Genomic DNA, 21,686 nt, shown 5'->3' with positions numbered 1-21,686 from the left:
GGGCAAGAGGCCACAGTCAGAACTGGGCATGGTAATCCCAGATAATCCCTACCATATTTTCTCATTTTCCTGTAACCTTTCAATTCATTCATTACTGAAGAAAACAGTCTACTCTGTAATGTTACACATATTTTTCTTTATTTTTTCTCGTTTTCCTCAGCACTGCCTTCCGTCTACCTATACAATTTTTTGGACCGTCACTCGTTGCTTGTCGAGAGTGGAAATGAGTGAGTCCCGATGAGTATAAATGAGTGAGCTCAAATGGGTCGTGAGTTGAAATGAGTGAGTCCAGATGCCTGAGTTCAGATGAATCTGAGTTCAGATGGGTCGTGAGTCGAAGTAAGCGAGCGCAGATGAATCGTGAGTCAAAAATGAGGGAGTCGAGATGACTGTGTTCAGATGAGTCGTGAGTTGAAATGAGTGAGTACATGATGAGTCTGAGTTCATGAGTCGTGAGTTGAAGTGAGTGAGTGCAGATAAGTCGCGAGTCAAAAATGAGTTAGTCGAGATGAGTGAGTGAGCCCAGATTAGTTATGAGTCTGAGTGAGCCCGAGTGAATCGTCATAATGCGTGAGTTTGAGTTTAAGAGTCTGAGTGGGCCTGAGTGACTCGCCAGCTTGCGTGAGTTTGAATTCACGGGTGTGAATGAGTCCGGGCCTTGTGAGTCTGAATGAGAATGAGCCCGCAGATGGACCAAATTTTTCTGAGTGAGCCTGAGTGAGCACACGTTATTTTTCGGACCTGTGGAGTCGGCACACGGCCGCGGTGGCGGCGAGCTCTGATGTCATGCGCAGCGCACCTGTTGCTCCTCTCAGGTTTCCGCGCATGCGCACTAGTGACCTGGTTTACACACGACGAAATGCGCTGCTGGCTAGCGTAGTGTGACCCTCGCTACAAAACGCAAGCAGATGCGACAAACGAGCCAGCAGCGATGATGGCGTTGTAAACGGCTAGCTCGGTGAAGAGTGAACTGCCGCCAGCCGGCGGCCGAGTGCCTAGACGCTGAAGAAGGAGTTTTTAAAACCCTTTAAGATATCGAGGAGTATTCATTCTGGCAATAAACTCCTGTTTGTAGAAGGAGCATAATCATCCAAGACTCAATTTTACTTCTTAATTTTGTCACAGTAGTAAAAACGTTGATGTCCTCAACTTCTTACAAGGAATTTCATAATATCGAAGCAGTATAAAAGGCGACGTTAGCCATTTATTCTCCTATTTGGGCTTGTTTATGTTTAGAGTATAGTAACCAACATTTGGTGCTGCCTCGGACGTCGCTTTATTGCATTTTTAAGGGCTACTTGGAATCAGGAGGCGCCCCAACATATAAGCTAGGCAATGCAGGCCCACTGAGTATGATCAGTTATTTTCGTGCCTTTAATTCTTTACCTCCATGATTGCGACAGCGACAAAGAACGCTAACAAAACCTACACTGCGGTCAAAAGAAAGACACGACACAATTATTACTGCAATAGCATTAGGGATCTCTTTCGAAGAGAAATGTGGCGTTGCCCTTACAAAAATGTCTATGATCACTTTATGTGATGTCTTTAGACAATATGATCATAGAAGCTATCGACCATCAAAAGAAAGTCTTTAGAACACGTATGATCTATGTATGACCTCCTTTCCGACAATTGGCCACCGTGATTGAATAGAATGTATTTACATAGAACGTATTTATACCTCCTATGATTAGCCTATTGATAGCGTATATGGACACTAACGACTGTGTTCCGATAATTGGCCACCGTTATTTTAAAGAATCATGTTCATACAAACTATTAATATCTTCCGTTATGCTATTTCAAGTGTCCAATAATAATGTGTATTTTACTCACTGTTCACATGCGTGTAATATTTCGTGAAAAGTGAGTGGTGAAAGAAACAGATGCAAATTCATACCTTCATTTATTGCACAAACCCTTGACGCAGAAACATTTGGTTTCCGATGGCAACGACATTGTGTGTTTGATGTAGCAGCCATATCAAATTTATCATGGTGTCACCTAGAAAAGAAATATACATGCTCAAAATTTCTCTGCCAATTTCACACGCTTTGTGCTATCATCACACACATCTCTCTTCACTCAGATTCCTCTTTTTCCTCAAAATATGCTAACAGGTTTCCAACTACTTTCTGTACAAACTAGTACCTGCAAAACACCCTCAGGAGATAGAGACTATTGCCGTGTTTAGTTGTATTCCTTTTGATCCTCTATATCATTCGACATTAGTTTATCACAATAGGGGCCCAGGAAACAAAGGAGTGAAATTTACATGCCAGTATGCTTGGTCATCAGATAAACTCTCTCCTCTGCCATTTGCTACATCAAGCAAATACACATGCTGAGCGGCAACGTATCAGTATGTATACATACATTTTGGTGCATGCTACCAGCAAGTGATGCCACTATGCCTGTTTGCTCCCATTTTTCCTGAGTGATGCCTATGTTAGGCATAGCAGATAACACACACCTAAGTAACTACTGAAGGAGACCAGCTACACCAAGCACCTAGGTGAATACAAGAGCAATGATAGGGAATGATGAAGCATATTATAGTTACCCTACAATATGCAGTCACACATACTTTTTGCTACATATGCAGGTAACAAGTCTCTATAGTGTATTCCCAGAGAGTAAGAAAATAAGAAAGTGCCACTCATGCCCATCTTTTCCTTTCAAAAGCTTGCACCAAGGTAAAATCTTTATCACATATGAAAGCAAAATTCAGAATATCTTTCTTTTATAAGAAGTCCACATGGATGCTGAAGAAACTACGCTGGTACGTCCCACTGCTACTTGTCCCGGAAATCAGGTTGCCTTGTTACTTGTCGGCACAAACCACGGCAAAAGGGTGTCTCCAGATATGGTCGAATGAAGCAACAAGAGGACTGCATGTACATATGAGAACACTAGTCAGAACAGCGCAAAGAAAGATTTTTTGAATAATAAAGGAAAAGTCAAATGCACAAGTAAAAGAAACATAGGAGGAGTATTTCATATGGTTGCTGAGTGACAGCATGAAAAGCCCAGAATTGGAAACGCAATGCTCCACTGAGGAAAATTACATAATCGTAAAATACTTAAATACATAATAATGTAGGTAATCTCAGGAATAGTGGCAAGTCTTATGTAGGCACTATCTTTTGGAGATACGTGGAAAGACAAGTCAGATGGGGTGGTAAAAAATGACTGGCTTGGTTTATGTGGTTTAACATCCCAAAGCAACCCAGGCTATGAGAGATGCTGTAGGGGAGGACTTCAGAGCGTTCGACGAGCTGGGGCTCTTTAACGTGCACTGACATCGCAGAGGACATGAATGCCTTTTTGCTTCAATTTTGAGCTTACTGCTGAACTGGTCATACTCAAAATAGGTTGGCGCTACTTTTATTTAAATTTAGACAAGGTCCTTTTGAGGACATGTGTCCCAGACACATTCAGGGAGACACGTTGGCCCTGTACAAAGGCTTAAAACGTGGAGAGCTTGTCTCATTAAAACCCACCCGGCCCCGCATAATCACTTTTTGGTACCTAGTATTGCCTGCTTTGGCTCGTCAATAGTAGGCTACCGACAATAGGAGCTAAATTATTTCATCCTTAAAAAATCATGCAGCTTACTGCTGGAATATGCAGTCACACATAATCTTTGCTACATATGCAGTTAACAAGTCGTAATAGTGTATTCCCGAGAGTAAGAAATCAAGAAAGTGCCATTCATGTCCATCCTTTCCTTCAAGAGCTTGTCACCAAGGTAAAATCTTGATCACATATGAAAGTCAAAGATAGGAGAAATACCTGTCGTTTATAAGAAATAAACATGGATGCTGAAGAAACCATGCAGCTACGTCCCCCTGCTACTTGTCCCGGAAGTCAGGTTGCCTAGTTTTTACTTGTCGGCACAGACCACGGCAACAGGGAGTCTCCAGATATGGCGCAATGAAGCATCAAGAGGACTGCATATGCATACGAGAACACTAGTCAGAACAGCAGGAAGAAAGTTATTTTGAATAATAAAAAAAGGAAAAGTCAAATGCACAAGTAACAGAAACAAACAAGGAATACTTCATATGTTGCTGAGTAACAGCATAAAAAGAGAAGCACAGAATTAGAAATACAATGCTCCACAGAGGCAAACTACAGTAAAATGCTTGTGCACAAAATTCTCCTCTAGAGTGGAAGATTCAGTGATATATGCAAGGGGTTACGTTTATCTACTGTGCATGCATACGGTACTATAGGAATACATTACTGCCTGGGGAGTCAACCTCCACACCACCAGGTATCAAAATATTTCAGAAGTTTCTGAACGAATCCTATGCAATGACAGGAAGATCTTTCACTATCAAACAGAGTTGCAAACAACACTAAAATTTAATGAGCCCATGTATGTTTCTCTTAAAAAATGTGTGGACGAAGGAAATGTAGTTCCTGCTCCTTTTATTTATTTACTTGTAAGTAATACTGCATCATTTCCAGCTATAGCACGCGTGAACACAATGCAAACAAACAATAGAGGTGAGCAAGCTTATCTAAAGATTTAGAATGACCTTTTGTAATAAAATGAACAGAAATCATTTAACTAGCCATGTACAGGAGACAATGCATGTACTAAAGCAAAGCTGCACAGATTTAAGAGCCTTAAAAGCTCTAGCAAAACACCCTTCTTGTCACTGTTGCCTTTTCACAAACACTACAGGCTGGCCGAGAGCTAGTTTAGATACAATACCTCTAATTATCGCATTCAAACTGATCAATTTTTCAAATACATTGATAAACACAGGTACACATGGCTGAGCTTTCAAAACATAATCTGTTGGACAAAACCCTCATTATACTCTTGGATAGATCTGATAATAAAGATCAGCATGGTGAACAGCCATTCGGCGCTTCCATGCCCTATGCAAGCTTAATAGCCTTATCATATCTTACAGAACACTGTTGTAATTTTCAACACTTGAGAACCAAATTCCATGGGGGTTTAAAGGGACATCTTTGAGCAAAGTTCACTGTAGGATATTGCCCCCCAAAAACCCAATCACAACAATCTGTAAACACATGTTCGATAGCATCTGGCTTTCTGCACAAAATACAGTTCACACCCCATGGCAGAAAGATCTCTCTCTGCCATCTATGTTTATCCAGGCAGAACCCAAACATGTAATTTAAAAAAGAAGATTTTTAGCAGGCTGTAAACGCATTCATTTTACATGTTAGGATGCATTATTATTTGATAAACACAAAAGGGCCGCTACACTGATACTTCCCTTCGTCTTGCAGCCCACCCCTTCTGTAACAAGCCCCCTCATGTTTGCAGAGCTCAAAAACACACAAAAAAATTAAACAAAAAATGTTCTCCAACAGATAAATATCAGCGCCAATGGTGGAATCGCCGTTCTACTGTGAGTCCAGAAGTCCATGACCCGACCTATCCCCCTCCTTCGGGCTCCAACCGTTACGTACCACCACGCAACGACTCACCAGTTTCTGTTCGCATGCCTGACAATATTACTTTTATTATTGCTAGTAACTATTTGGCTCTAAGGTTAACGATGCATTTATTTAGGTAGTGAATAAAATGAGTTCGGAAGTTAATTGGAAACCTTGGTGACTAGCAGGAAAGTAAATATTTGTGTATATGTTGCTTTGAGCAAAGTAAATGTTCTCACTTAGTCACAGAAGAACAATACCACTTGAACGAACGTCACTTCGACGATGTATTCAGTTGTACGAACTTTATTAAATGCCCCCACTGAAGCTCTATTGAACACTACGCAAACGCACTTCATTTTAACAACTTCAGTTATTGCTCATTTCAGTTCAACGAACATTTTCCGCGGTGCTATCCTGTGTCTTCAAAGTCATACTGAGCGCTTAAAAAATCACAGTCCGCACTCTTTGTAGCATATTTTTATGTTAAGAATCACTCTTCATTATCGCGTAAAGAAAAGTGGCCGTTATTTAGCTTTAACGTGAATTGGCTGTCTCAACTAGCTTGTAACCAGATGAATCCATAGCTGTCTTTGCACGCTTAATTAGCTGTAGTCATAGCCAGTCAAAGCCAGATCTTCAGCCCTACTAGGCCCTTTAGCTCCAAGAATTGCAAATGTGTGCATTTTGGTTAACCATGATCTGCTTGGAAAAAATGAAAGCCTTTTCTCCTCAGCAGGCCGTTGTGATAGGCAAGATTCTCAGGAGCTTGCACAGTAATTGAGTTCAAAACCACTGTAGTCCTTTCAAAAGTGCTGCAAAAGGTTACGCATTCTTCACTTGCAAATCAGCGCAGTGACAAATAAATGGGCCCAGATAAGATTTGAACAACCTAAAAATCTGTGAGAAATTTTCTCTTTTTGGGCGCCAAGATTACCTCGGAAGGAGACTGCAGCCATGAAATTAGGAGACGCCTGCTTCTGAGAAAGAGAGCAATGGTTAGCCTTGACCGCCTAGTAAAGAGCAGAGACATTAGTCTGCCAACCAAGATCCGTATAACTCGTGCTATGGTCTTTCCAGTTGTGATGTATGGATGCAAGAGTTGGACTGTGAAAAAGGCTGACCGCCGAACAATTGACGCGTTTGAATTGTGGTGCTGGCGAAGACTCTTGAGAGTTCCTTGGACTGCCAGAAGATCAAATCAGTCGATATTGTCGACCATAAACCCTGACTGCTCATTGGAGGGTCAAATTCTAAAGTTAAAGCTCAGCTACTTTGGTCATCTGATGAGAAGAGAGGAGTCGCTGGAGAAACATTTGATGTTGGGAAAGGTTGAGGGTCGCCGGAGAAGGGGTAGGCAGCGAACGCGATGGTTAGATGGCATCCTCGAGGCACTGCAGATGAAGTTATGTGATATTAGGAAGATAGTGAGAGACCGGAAAGCGTGGCGTGACATGGTCCATAGGGTCACGAAGAGTCGGACACGACTGAACGACTGAACTGAATATTTCTTGAAGCTAATGGAAACAATCTTCTACGCATTTATTTCAGTCCAATGAACTTTCATTTCAGCAAACTTTTTCCTAAGGTCCCTTGAACTTTGTTCAAGTGAAGCATCACTGTATGTGTACATATGCTGAGGCAGTCTAAATAAACAGTAACTGAATGTCAGCATGAACATGCACACATATGCACAGTGCAGTCAGCTATATCATGAAACCATGTTTGTCACTGAGCTATTAAAACACAGGTTTACTCAATTTTGCCTCAACTAGAAATAGAAGGTACTACTGAAATAAAACAGCTAAGTATATCTCCTGTTTTAAAGCTCTGAAGAGGCCACGAAAAATTTTGTTTAGTGCAGACTATGAGCAAGATTCACCAACACGTCAGTCTTGCGCTAAATACACAGCAAGAATCATATAACAACACCGAGCTGGTTTCAAGCTTTGCTTTAATGAAGCCTGTTACACATCCGCCCTTTATACTCTCAAAAGAAAACAATAAATGCAAGAAAGCATGAACCAGTAAAAATTTTACAGTTATAAAGCAAACACATGAATGCAAAAAACATCAGCATGTGATACCTACCAATTCAATGTCTCCTTTACAGGAAGGATGCTTTAGGGCAGGGCACCCATGGCTGATAGAATAAACTGCCTCAACAGATTCATGACGCTGTCTGCTTCATATTCAGGCAGCACTCCCTCGATGGCAGATAAAATCTTCTGCAAAAGCGGTGTGACAATACAATTACATTAGCTGGACTGCAAGCATTATTGCCAAACAAGCCGTAAACGCAGTAAAAGAAAGACTTCATTAAATCCATGCTTCTCAAAATCCATAACATACCATTACTTTCCCTATACTCCTAAAGAAAAGCTGTCTCAGAAAATGAATTCCTAGCAGCTCTAGGTCACATGCCATAAGTTACCAAAAAAACTCGATCCTATCATCTGTTTTAATTCTGACCCTTGTCAGCAATGTCAAACATTAATAAACGAAGAACTTCCATAGTTGAAATTCACTTTTCAAAATATGCTGTTTCTCTGTGATGCTTAAAGGTTCTTAGAAATTAAACAAAACAGAAGACTAAGTTTGAAAGTTCTAACCACTTACTTCACAGCCAATTGTTAGCTTGACCCACATAACTGGCCACGCCTCCGTAAAAAAAAAAAAGAAAACCGTTGGGACTTAAATAAACAATACGTACTGACCTACTGAGGATACAAATATAACTATTACTGTGTTGGAGTCGGCGAATTGTTATGAATAAAATGATATATCACCCCCCCCCCCCCCAATCTGTGCTTACTCGAAAGGAAAGCTTAAAATACAGTATAATTTTACGCGGTTGCTTATGGAGTATTCCAATAAACCTCGAATTACCGGCTCTATGTGCAAATAGCTCAGCAAAGAAACCCTATAAATAAAAAGGATAGGTAGCGAGCGATCGCACACATCTGATGGAAGATAAAAATAGCGTCTACATCACTTTTACGCAGTACAAGGCCTCTCTAAATATTTGAAGCTGACAGCTATGGCTGAGAGGCAAAGCGGTTGTTTACGTTTGAATAATTGGTAATAACTCCGCAAAAACAAACGCCTTAACTATCTGAACTTTGTTGCAAAATGATCGGAAAGAGGCCGCGGACCATCGAGGATCACTTTTTAGAACTTAACTAGGTGCTAAAAAGGCTAAACGATGAAAAATCTTCCTAGCGCATTGGTCGTGCTGTGTGCAGCAAATTAAAAAATGGGTAAACGCGTGTAAGTTGAAAACTGCTCAGTTCAGAAACATAAAATTTTTCGTGAGTATGCGCAAAGGGTTTATAATCATCATCATCATCATCATCATCATCATGAGCCTGATTATACCCACTGCAGGGCGAAGGCCTCTCCCATATTTCTCCACTTAACCCGGTTCTGTGCTAGCTGCATCCACTTGACCCCTGCGAACTTCTTAATCTCATCCGCCCACCTAACTTTCTGCCGCCCCCTGCTACGCTTTCCTTCCCTTGGAATCCAGTTTGTTACCCTCAGCGACCATCGGTTATCCTCTCTTCGCACTACATGTCCTGCCCATGTCCATTTCTTCTTTTTAATTTCCACTAGAATGTCGGTAACTTGAGTTATTTCTCTGACCCACTCTGCACGCTTTCTATCTCTTAATGTTACCCCTATCATTTTTCGTTCCATAGCCCTCTGGGTTGTCCTCAATTTAAGTAGAATTCTCTTGGTTAGCCTCCACGTTTCAGCCCCATAGGTGAGTACAGGCAAGATGCAACTGTTGTATACTTTCCTTCTGAGCGATACCGGTAAGCTGCTAGTCATAATCTGCGAGTGCTTGCCAAATGCGCTCCATTCCAATCTTATTCTTCCTGTTATTTCCTTTTCATGGTCCGGATCTGCGGTTACTACCTGTCCTAAGTAGACATATTCGCCTACTACTTCCAGTATTTCGCTACCTAATGTAAACTGCTGTTCCTTCCCGAGGCTGTTGAACATTACCTTAGTCTTCTGCATATTGATTTTCAAGCCTACCTTTCTACCTTTACTGTCTAGGTCATCAATCATTATTTGCAGTTCATCCCCCGAGTTGCTTAGCAAGGCAATGTCATCAGCAAACCGCAGATTACTGAGGCATTCTCCATCTACCCTTATCCCTAACTGCTCCCCTTCCAAGTCTCTGAATACTTCTTCTAAACAAGCTGTGAATAGTACTGGGGAGATTGTGTCTCCTTGCCTAACACCTCTCTTTATGGGAATTTTGTTACTTTCTTTATGCAGAACTATGGTTGCTGTGCAGCCACTATATATATCTTCCAGCACTTTCACGTACGGCTCGTCTACCCCCTGATTTCGCAATGCCTGCATCACCGCCGAGGTTTCAACTGAGTCAAATGCTTTTTCGGAATCAATGAATGCTATGTATAAGGGCTGGTTATATTCCGAGCATTTTTCTATCACCTCATCGATGGTATGGATATGATCGACAGCAGAGTACCGTTTCCGAAACCCTGCTTGATCCTTTGCTTGATTGCAGTCTAAGGTTGTCCTGATTCTATTAGCGATTACCTTAGTAAATACCTTATACGTAACAGACAGTAAGCTGATTGGTCTGTAATTTTTAAGGTCTTTAGAGTCCCCTTTCTTGTGAATGAGGATAATGTTTGCATTCTTCCATGGTTCCGGTACCGTCGATGACACCAGGCACTGCGTATACAGGGTGGCCAGTTTTTCTAGCACGATATCCCCCCCGTCCTTTAGCAAATCTGTAGTTATCTGATCCTCTCCAGCTGATTTCCCCCTTTTCATAGTTTCTAGTGCTTTGTTGACCTCGTCCTTCGTCACTGGTGGGACGTCTGACTGTTTTTCCCTACCGCCAATCTCATTACGGTCCTGACTACTTTGGCTACTGTAGAGATCTGTATAGAACTCCTCGGCTACTTTGACTATCTTGTCCATATTAGTGATGACGTTGCCCGCCTTGTCCCTTATCGCATACATCTGGTTTTTGCCTATGCCCAATTTCTTCTTTACCGCTTTAAGGCTTCCCCCGTTCTTTACAGCATGCTCAATTTTCTCCATGTTATACTTCCTTATATCGGCCACCTTGCGCTTATTGATTAGCTTTGATATCTCGGCCAATTCGATCTGGTCTGTTGGATTGGAAGCTTTCTTACTCCGGCGTTTCTTAATCAAATCTTTCGTCTCCTTAGACAGCTTAACGGTGTCCTCTCTAACTATCCTACCGCCTACTTCTACCGCGCACTCAGTAATGATATCTCTGAAATTATTGTTCCTTGCCTCTAGGGTAATGTCCTCATCCTCAGTTAGAGCTGAAAACCTATTCTGTACCGAGATCCTGAACTCTTCTGCCCTCCCCCTCACCGCTAATTCGTTGATGGGTTTCTTTCTTACTAATCTGTTGCGTTCCTTCTTCAGATTTAGCCGAATTCGGGATCTCACCATCCTGTGGTCACTGCATCGCACTTTCCCGATTACCTCTACATCCTGCACAATGGCGGGGGTTGAACACATTATGAAGTCGATTTCATTTTTACTCTCTCTGTTAAGGTTTATAAAAAAGGAATGAAAACGTTTGGCAACTTACATTGAAGATTTCTTGCAGAAAGAAGTATTTTTTTCCGTGCTCGACGTCGCCAAACGCCGCCTCGCCGAGAAGTTTTTTTGCAGGTCTTCGGGGCACGACCACGTGACACAATCACGTGACGCATGCCTCTATTGTTGCAGGCATTCTGAGAACAATCACGTGACACATGGGTGCCGTAGCCAAGCCGTAGTCTCGGCGTCCGCTCACGCGAGTATCGTGGAGTTCGCTTTTTTTTTTTTTTTAATCGCGCTGCCGCGCTGGTCAGACGAAAGGCGGGAAGCGTGGAATGCCGAGCGAGCGCCGGTTCTGTGCGTTCGCAATCTTTTGCTTTCGTTCTTTTTCTTCCGGTGGTTTTGTGGGTTGGCTGGAATTCGAGGCGACGCAGAGACTCGGAGTGGCGAGCCCGCTTCTTCACAGCGCGCTGCATGGATCGTGTGTTTGCTTTCCTCATTGTAATGAAAACTTGAGTTCTGACCGTATGCGGGGCCACACATATTGAGTACCTGCGCATAAGTTATTTGCACACACGCCTGCTCACACACATGCAGATTTACAGTGGCGGAAAAGATATAGCTCTCAAGACTGAGAGCATTATCCATTTATGCTAAATAAACACGAAAAACTGATTGCTGATTTGGTTACTTTTACTCGGAGACAGCTTCGTGAATATTTTGTGAAACTTTGAAGCCATCCTTTTCGCTGTATTGATGACATCACTGCGGTATTACCATAAAATTGCGCTGTTATTCGGTAAACACATATCTATTTTCTTTTTTTTTTACTTTTGATGCTGTTCATCTCTGTAATGCCTGCAATGTTTATGCCTGTAATGTGTTCCATGTAAACTCTCAAGCAGTGTGCAACTGCTTTCTCGCTGAGGAGCCCCCTCCCACGTCCTCGGATTTGAAAATAAGATTGATTGAGTGATAATTTGATTGATTGATTGATTGATTGATTGAAGGGCGCGTAAATGATAACGTAGCAGTCAAATCGCCAGCGCTACCTAGCTGCCGATCAGGCTAAAGCAGTCCATACCAAACTTTAAAAAAATAAACGAAAGGAAGAAAGCGTGCAATCTGCTCTGTCATTTTCCGAGGGCAGCTCCAAGCCGTCACAGGTTTATACCATGCTATCTACGTTGGCAAGCCTGCCCGCTTCTCCTTTCACACCTTCCGCACTTCAAGGGGGGGGGGGGGGGTGAAGAATGCGTGCGTGCGTGTGTGCTGCTGTGTGCTTTGCTCGCAGGACGGCTAGACGCTCCCCCTCCTCCAGCTCGAAGGCGAGCGCTCCGATGGTCAAGAGCCTCCTTGCATCTTCCCCGCGCATTGGATTTGAGACACCTTGCAACCACCCTCTCGAGAGGGTGGCTGCAGCTAGAACTAGCATAACGTTCTTAATGGATCACAACACACGGAAGGATGAATATGTTCAGCTACAGCTGGTTCATATTCCGTGGTTCTGCATGTTAACTGGTGTTAATTGTGCCGTAAGGGCGCTTAATTTATGCACAGTGTAAGGTCAGTGCTGCGGACCGCAGGTTGCGCGGTGATATAGTTCACCAGGCTGAATGAGCGCGATGCGAAGGCAGAGAGCGAATATGCGTGTTTCTGCGGGCGCATTCTATGCCGTTATGTGTGCTAGTTCGCCCGCACCGCCCCCTTCTCTGCGCCTTCCCTCTTCCGCTCTCTTCTCTTACCATTAGCGCGCCTCCCTTCTCTACCCTTGCCCTTAGCACGCACCTCACCCACACACCACCTCCAGCAAAAACATAACAAAAGTAGAATCTGTAGAGCACTCGCTCAGTTGACGCACATGCCCAAAGGCTGCTGTGTGGTCTCGGATAACCTCCGCGAGCGAAACATACGATGCGCGCGGTCAGGAACAGATGGCTGAGATATGGCCGCTGCCTTGCCGGGAGCTGTGGCGCAGAAGTGAATAAGACAATTGCTAACATATTGAGCGCGGCGATAGAAAATGTCGGCGACGCGAACGCCGATTTGTTTCCATAAGTGGTGGGCAGGGGCGTAGTGTGAACAGTGGGGTGTCTCGACGGCATCTGGGCGCACAGTTCTAATCCCGATCGTGTCGATAAAAGAAAAAAAAAAGAGAAGTTCATTTTTTTTCTGGTGAAAGTTTTGTCCTCGTCAGGGAAAAGCACTCTCCATTTTCCAGTAATTTCGGCGCGTGAAAAGGGAAGGGGTGGAGGGGGGGGAGCTTGTTCGGTATTTTACTGAACATGTGCATATACTCAATAGTTGTGTGTATACCATCAAATAATGCTAAAGTCCCGCTCATACAGCTTCTGGGCTACGTGGATCCGAGCGTCCAGGGCGTGCGCCTCTTGGAGAGCATCGCGCGATGTAACCCGACAACACCACACAGCGCACATTCGCCATCGTAAAGTTGGCGGCGCGGTGGCTGACGCCGTGCTGTCCGCGTTTACCTTCCATTTGTGATGTTTTAGTCTTTAATGGTGCGAGCGAGCTCGATAACAGGACTCAGTGCGTCCTCAACAAGAGCGGACGCTTGACGAAGAAATGCGCGATGAAGAAAGAGTGAAATTGTAACCAGTTAAATTTTTCAAAATATAAACTTATACGTTTTTATCAATGATTCTTGCAAATTGGTCGTATCAATTGTCTTTTTCCATTTCTTTTTTAACAGATGTTACTCATAATAAAAATAAAAAAAGTAATTCAAATATGATTTGCAATGAACAGCATGAACTCGGTCAGTTAATTGGGACTACATACTTTCGATCTGAACATTTTTTCTGACATGCCAGATTGCTTCAATATATTGCAATAGCTGTGTATGAGTGGTATAACCAGACATAATTGTCGAGGGCGTTATACAGCATCGATAAAAAAATTGCAGAAAGGCCGAAAAAAGGAGTTCAAAAACTTTCGGAAGGTGTTTTGACCTCGAAACAGAGGCCTGGCTACGCCCCTGCTGTATATTGACAGGCGTATATACAGAGAAGTATATTGGCCTAACAACTTGCTATGTACCAACTTTATATGAACTGATCTAAATACACAAATGTAACCGTGTATGAACTTCGTATTTACACATGTCCATAGAGATTAAAAGTACGTACAATATTGATAGAGTCAATAAGGTGTTAATACAAATTCTAAAGACTGTTGACGACCATTTTTGTAAGGGTGACGCCGCGTCGAGAAGATGCTGATTGGGAGAGGGGGACTTACGTCAGAGCCAATGAATTTAACACAACACAAGACTTTGTCGCTCAAATGCTGGAATAAAATGTATGTCCCCTGTGTCGCTATCCGGACACGCTGCCTCTACGCCAACAAGGAAGCTGTCGCACAACACTCTTAAGCGCTCACCGCATGAGGCGGAGATTCGCCATGACGGGAAGCCACTCGCCGCTCGATGCGAAGCAACAAATCGCGTTGAGACTGTATGTAACTTCCGCTATACCTTTTTTTAGAACATTTGTTTTTGTTTTATTCAAGAAGTTTGTAATAAGGAATTTGTTTTCGTAGTGCCGTTTAAGTGAGGAACCTGCAGATACTCGCTTCATCTGAGGCAAGGAGCAGGGTTGGGAGTCTAGTGGAATTCGCCGTTTGCGGAGCAATCTGCTTGCCGCTATTGTATTTGTATCTTTTATACATGCCGTCATTGCACTGGCCGCCGCTACGGTGGCGAACGACGGCTGTTGTGAGGCGTGTCTTAATCTTTCTTTTTACTTCATCTCTTAAATCTGCCTGCACAAGGCAATGGTGGAGGCTTAGCTACACACAGTTTGCTGGGCCGTGTATTTTTTTTTTACTTCTTCCTAGAGTCGCAACATCTGACCCATGCATATGAGCGCGTCGAGTTCTGTAAAACTTGAGAGGGTAATAAAGGATACAAAAGGCTATTGTGGGTAGGTTTTGGGTATTAATAACAAAAGGAGCGATAGAAACTCACTTTTTACAAGTTGTGCATCGCATAGTGTAGTTTCACATCACTGCACCGTGTCCCTTAAAAAACGCCAGATATTTTTCAGCGCTTGCTGTTTAGCCTTAAAACATGACGCAAGCATATTTATACTCCCCCTTGACCAAACGACGAGACGGCCGAAACAGAGCAACACTTAAAACACTCTGTTGCCGAGCTCCGTTTATTCGCACGGGTAATTGTTGTGCTCTCGGATAATTGCACATACACACAAGGGACAATGGCCACAGCGTCTGAAATGGTATTATATTGCGTGACGAGATCAAAAAGTATATTGTAATATGATAGACAAAAAGCCCTACTGAACAATAGGAAACAAATCAATAACTTCGACTCAATGTGAAACAAATGGCAGAGACCAGAATCGGCGCACCTAGCAGGAAATTCTTTCAGAGGGATTAACAAGTTTATGAACCGCAGGGAGCGATCCGTGCCGCTGTAAAGCCTAGCTGCAGAGTAGCTTCAAATGAAAGAATTTTGAAATAGTCAAAGATGTAACTTTTTGGTTACAAGGAATTTCAAGGAAAACTTTACTAAAGGACGCGAAACAGTGAAAGTAGAGGGAAAAATGATCCAGTGACTCGGGTTCACTGCAGAATGAATACACAGCTGCGGGCGAGGAGCCAGATTTGGGGGGGGGGGCGTAGAATTAAGGAGAGTAGTCCTACACCTGACTTTTGTTAGAGATAGCTCGCACTGACGTTTCAGGCTCTGACCTAGGGTCTGGTATACTGCAAATATATAATACCAGCGGAAACGATACGCGATGGAGTCGTCGCGCGACGAATCGCTAGGGAAAATGGCCTCATGCGGTTATCGCTTTAAATAAACATAAGTATATTCATTTTTTGTCACAACTTGAAGGTACATGCATTTTTAGGCAGTAGTGAGATCGACAAGAATTCGAACTTGATTTTTAAGTTCTTAATATTTTTGACCAATTGATCCTTGCAGGCACGCGCCAGTCTCTTGACTGCGAAAAAGAAAAGAGCGAAGAAGAATGCCGCAGTTTAGTCAAGACCGTGGTTTCTTTTAACCAGAGCCCAGTAAGCTGGATAAACTACAAATTTTGTTCGGCGTCATTTAAAAGAGGCATAGCGTAGGCAAAGGACGAGTACAATGAAAATTTAAATACTTATTTGTCAAACCCTAAGCACAGGAAGGCTTTGTATCGTTTCATGGAACGAAATAGAAACTCACGCATTTCTCAGTCATTACGTTCAATAGTGTTGTCTCCACAGGAGGCAAAGGATGAGTTGGAACCAATTGCACAAGGGCACGCATTACGTTTCCAGGAGCAGTGCAGAGTTTCCTTGCACGCTCCCATTTTCTGCTCACACTATGTTCAGGTTGAAAGATCAGAACTTCTATCTGTGATTTCTTCCATGCAAAACTCGGCTCCAGGTTGGGACGGGGTTACGGTAGGTGTGCTCAAAATTTTAGCAAATGAATTCACTTAGTATCTCCTGGATCTGGTCCACGAATCATTAGAATCTGCATGGCTGCCGCACGTCTGGAAAGTGGCAAAAATTATATTGCTCTTGAAAGACCCTGGTAAAGGATTTCATGTTGAAAACATTCGGCCGATAGCTTTGACTTTGAATCTAGTAAAATTAATAGAAAGAATTGTGCATGGCCGCCTCTCAAAGCATATTTCAGAGGTTAATGCTTTGAGTTCTGCCCAGATTGATTTCCGCAATGGATGCTCAATATGGTCTGTACATGTAGATTTATAAAGCAGGATTCACCTTGCAATGTGCAACAAGGAGGTATCAGCGTTAGTGACGCTCGATATAGCTAACGCCTATGACAGCATTGAACATTCCATTAAAATAAACAAGTGGTCATTATCACGTCCTCCGTTCTACATTTATGCTTGGATCAGGAAATTTTTGAAAGGACGAGAATTCTTTTGCACTGATGGCTCATTATTCTCAGATACCTATGCACAGACAAGAGGGGTGCCCCAGGGCTCTGTGCTCTCACCATTCGTTTCTAATATATTAATGTGCGATATTCCGGTTCATCCTGATGTCACTGTATGTGTATATGCAGATTACATAGCATTCTTCGCCTCTGCAAAAGATATTCATGACCTCTATCGTTCACTACAGGCTCCCCTAAATGCACTTGAGGTCTGGTTGGACAAAATTAAATTGGTTTTAAATGTGTCCAAACGTACTGTGCTAGTTTTTAAAAGCAAAACCCCCTGATATGTTTCGTTAAACTACCGCTCAGATGTCATACCTCAAGTGGAATCTGTGCGGTATTTAGGCATTACGTATGATGCTAGTATGGATTGGAGGCCTCACATCAAGTCTAATGTTCAGAAAGGCGAGCGTGCCCTTGGTAGGCTCATACGGATAAGTAATAGGAAATTTGGTATGCGTCGACACACTCTTCTACTTTTGTACAAAGCCTATGTGAGACTGATTCTGGAATTTGGCTTCATTCTTTTTTCTGGATGTCGTAAATATAAGCTGCATCCTTTGCTGCTTCTAGAGAGACGGGCGCTGCGCCTCTGCCTAGGGCTTCCACAGTCAGTCTCTACCACTGTGCTGTACTTGGAGGACCGTATTTTCAGACCTTAACTCCCGTTTCCGCCTTCTAACTGTTAGATTTTTCTTGCGATCATTTGAGGCTACTCCAGGTATGGCTATACTTATTTTTGTGTCAGACCCCGCCCTCTTTCTCACTCACCAGTGGCCAAGGGTCTGCATGCCCCAGCTTGTTTTCACGCAGAACATTTTAGCAAACATTGGTGTGGACCTCGGTTCTATATGTTCTATTGGTTGCTCAACGTCCTTTGTGGATATACATTATGATTATATATTTCCATCTAATGTGAAGCACTTACCTTCAGGTCTAATATCCAGTCTCCTATGTGATCACCTTGAAAAGTTCCCTGATCACACTGTAATTGCCACTGATGCGTCTGTGACTGCGCTGAAAGCAGCGATTGGAATATTTTTCAGAGTCTCTTTCCTGGAGTTTTTCGGTGCGTGTCCCGGATTACACACCGATATTTTTAGCAGAGTTTATGGCAATTGGACTAGCACTACTGAATGTTCCCTGCAGTCAATCAAAAATAATTTTTCTATCAGTCTTTCTATTTTGCTGCCACTGGAGTCAGCACGGGATGCTCTTTTGAGCTGCTCACTAAAGTATTTCATACCGGTGTGGGTGAAAGAACTACGCTTCATCTGGGTCCCCGGTCACTGCGGTATTTTCCAGAACGAATCGGCAGATTTCCTTGCTAAATCAGCTCCTGGATGCATCCGTTTCATGTACCATCCCTAATATCACCATTTTTGGAATGTCCTGTTTTCAGCGTTATCAATACCTAGCCGCTTCGTGCAATGAAACCTTGCTATCTACAGCCGAATACCAGCATCTCATATACTCATGGAAAGTTCGTTCATGTAAATCACGGCAGTGTGAGATAACGATGACTCTCACGAGATGCAGGACTCCTCGCCTAAATCTTTATTTATGTAGATGCGGGATCAGCTCCACAAACCTTTGTGAGGCTTGCGATGAGATTGAAAATATTGATCCCTTCCTTCTCGCTTGCCGAAGATTTTCACATCAGAGGAGAGTGCATTTAGAAACTCCAATTGCACGCTTGGGATTTACGTTGTCGGTCCCGCTTCTACTCTCCTTCGGTGCGGGTGCGAAAGGATTTGCGTTGCCTCAAATTTGTCAGTACTTACATAACTACATCACAGCTACGGACAGATTCCCTTGCTAATTGTATTCCACATTTACAAACTGCCAAATTTTTGCTTCGTATTTTTTCTTTCAATCAATTTTGTGATCTTAAATCTTATGTTTTTGTTTAGTTGATAATTGCTTTATTGCACTAATTCAGTTCGTGTAGGACATTTGGCAGTCCACACTGAACCCTAGTCAATCCCCCTTCGTGGGTATGTGCCATATATCAAGGCAGAAGAAGAAGAAGACCGTGGTTCAGGTTAGGGCAGCTACAAATACCTCCCGTATTAACGTCTAAGATGCTTCTGCTGTCTAGACGCAGGCTCAGTAGAGTAGACTTAGTGACGAGCGACTGCTATGACTGCAGTGATGTGTTCGGCCATGGTCATTTTCAGCGCTGGTTCTTCAATCTCGTTATATTCTCCGTGTGCGCAATGCAGTGCCACACCCTCGCCTTCAGTCTCACCTCTGGTGACGTCGACCACTGGTGCAAGCAGCCACAGGGTGAAATGAAGGTGCCTGCGGCCTCCTGGAGGAACTCGGCAATCCCTCTAGAGGCGGACGGTCGCTTCAGTCGATGCAGCGTCTACAAACACCCAGGTCACCCTAACGACACGCTGATTGTTGACTGCGATGATTGGGACTACGACCCGGAGTACAGCAAGAGGACCATCGTAAGTCAGTGGGACTTGGTCTGCCACAGACGCTGGTTGCGCGCCATGGCGGAGAGCCTCTACATAGCCGGCTCGCTGATTGCGATGACTGCCGTCGGGCAGATGGCGGACAGAGTCGGCCGGATGCCCGTGCTCCTCACAGCGATGGCGGTGCTGCAGCTGGCCACGATGGGCGGATGTTTCGCAGCATCATACCACATGTACGTCCTTTCAAGGTTTCTCAACTCTGGCTGCGTGGCAACTGTCGCCGTCCTCGCCTGCACACTATTCTTTGAGGCATCCACGCACGAGAACAGAAACAGGGACCTGTGTGCCGCCATGTGCGCAGGCTTGCTGATTGCCGAGGTATGGCTTGCTGTGGCACGGCTGCTCAGAGGGCTGAACTGGATAGTTCTCCAGATCTTCATGTTGTCCCCGACTGTCCTCACGTTGTACGCGGTGTCCGCAGTGCACGAGTCAGCCCGCTGGTGCATTGCAGTAAACGACATGGCCAGAGCCGAAATGCTCATGATCGCTGCCGCCAAAGAAAATCGCTTTCCCGTTTCGAACACTGACTGCATGCTAGAAAGGCTCAAGGCAGAGGTTCAGAGGACCGAAATGCGCATGCTGCTCACAGCAGGAGACGTAACTAGAGCAAAGGCAGTACAGCGCAGCGCGTTCGTGATGATCGGCTTATCGTTCTCTGCTTCGTTCTCACAATACTCATTGATGGCCGTCGAGGACAGGGTAATATTAGGAACAACTGCTTGGTTCCAGTGGGCCTCAAGCGGAACCAACCTCGCAAGTTGCGCGCTGCTCTACGCTACGTTCAGAAAACTCTCACCGCAACATCTACTGGCCGCAGCAGTAGGAACGCTTGGTGGCGTTTCCTGCGTGATAAGCCTGAGTTTCGCATTGGGATGCGCTTACGTATCGACATTGTTCTTCCTTTTAGCCAAACCGCTTACGTTCGCGGTCAAAGTCCTCATATTCGCCAACGTCTTGGAAATGGTGCCGACGCGTGTGCGTTGCGGGGCGAGTTGCTGGCTCTTCGGTTTGGGCCGCCTGGGAGGGGTGTGTGCCATAGTGCTGTCCGTGCGGCAAGACATTGGGCGTGGCAATGTGCTTTTCGCCCTAGCTGGGACTACGCTCTTTATGTTGCTCCATGCCCTGCTCTTTTCACAGCAGCCGTCGGAGAAGCCAACTCTGGCCAGCCCTTTATCAGCTGCGGGTTCCATTCAGAGTGTGGACTTCATGAAGCAGACACTGAACTGGCGGAATGTGAAGAAGGGACGAACCAGCAAGCCTCGTGGCAGTGGTCAGTCATCGAGGTACCAAAGCATCGAGCCGAGACCTGTGGACAGCAGACTCAATTAGAGTGTTATGATTTGTGACGCAAATGGGTTTTCAGTCTCGTCACTGTAATTTATGCTATCTAAGCACAACGTTATGTGAATGCAATTTATTCGATCTGTCGAATGTTTACACAATTTCTATGTCGTCATGTGGCACTTGTATCAAGGGCAAACATTGGATATTGGATGCAATGCATCTTTTTTTGTGTTGCTATTAAGTTGGCTTCCAATATGGTTTGCTTTTGGGGTTTAACGTCCTAAAGTGACTCAGGCTATGAGGGACGCCGTAGTGGAGGACTCCAGAAATTTCGACGACCTGGGGTTCTTTAACGTTCACTGAGATCGCACAGCCCACGGGCGCCTAGCTTTTCGCCTCCACCGTTAAGCAGCCACCGAGACCTGCATTCGATTCCGCGTCCTTGGGCGCAGTAGTCGAGCGCCCTAAACACTGCACCACCCCGGCAGGCTTCAAATATGTGCATGACCTATAAACATTATTAGTGGAGGAGGTTCGGAGCCTACTAAAATAGCCTAACGTTTATATGTACGCTTCGGGTGTCTAACGAAAAGGGAAGCAAATACAGCACTTTTCTTTCCCCGAATCAAACTACGGTCTTCTAGTTTAGTTTTATTTATAGGATTTAACGTCCCAAAACGACTCAGGCTATGAGACGCCGTAATGGAGGGCTCCAAAAATTGCGACCACCAAGTTCTTTACCATCCACTGACATCGTTAAGTGTGCAAGTAAAATGCAAATTGGCTCATAGGAAAGAAAATGCGAACTATATATGTCTGAGCGGACACTTGAACCGCACCGTAAAATCGCGGTTTATAGGTCGGTGATGGAGGCGTGTGACTACTGGCATCTCCCAAGGGGGAAGAGATGCATATAGGGCTGGTGTTTTGTCGTTACGCTGTTCAACCCAGGCTAGCAGGCGACGCCCTTG

The 21,686-nt window shown here is 44.1% G+C and overlaps 1 protein-coding gene across 1 annotated transcript; it reads left to right on the top strand.

The window, feature by feature from the left end:
- Nucleotides 1–19,164: 19,164 nt before the first annotated feature.
- LOC146193853 (solute carrier family 22 member 7-like) lies at nt 19,165–20,760 on the top strand. The gene is made up of 2 exons (XM_084600632.1): nt 19,165–20,028; nt 20,569–20,760. Exons 1-2 carry the CDS (start codon nt 19,165–19,167, stop codon nt 20,758–20,760), a joined length of 1,056 nt encoding a protein of 351 aa, XP_084456758.1.
- Nucleotides 20,761–21,686: the final 926 nt, after the last annotated feature.

Source organism: Amblyomma maculatum, chromosome 4, assembly GCF_055883805.1.
Source record: "Amblyomma maculatum isolate TAMU_Amacu chromosome 4, ASM5588380v1, whole genome shotgun sequence".
Lineage (NCBI taxonomy): Eukaryota > Metazoa > Arthropoda > Arachnida > Ixodida > Ixodidae > Amblyomma > Amblyomma maculatum.
This window is presented reverse-complemented; position numbering and strand designations above follow the sequence as displayed.

Bases quoted from the DNA above. Each gene is read 5' to 3' on its own strand.
- LOC146193853 (XM_084600632.1), top strand. From the start codon at position 19,165: ATGCAGTGCCACACCCTCGCCTTCAGTCTCACCTCTGGTGACGTCGAC. The intron at 20,029-20,568 runs GTAACTAGAGCA...CTCTTTTCACAG, and splicing joins TGCTGCTCACAGCAGGAGAC to CAGCCGTCGGAGAAGCCAAC.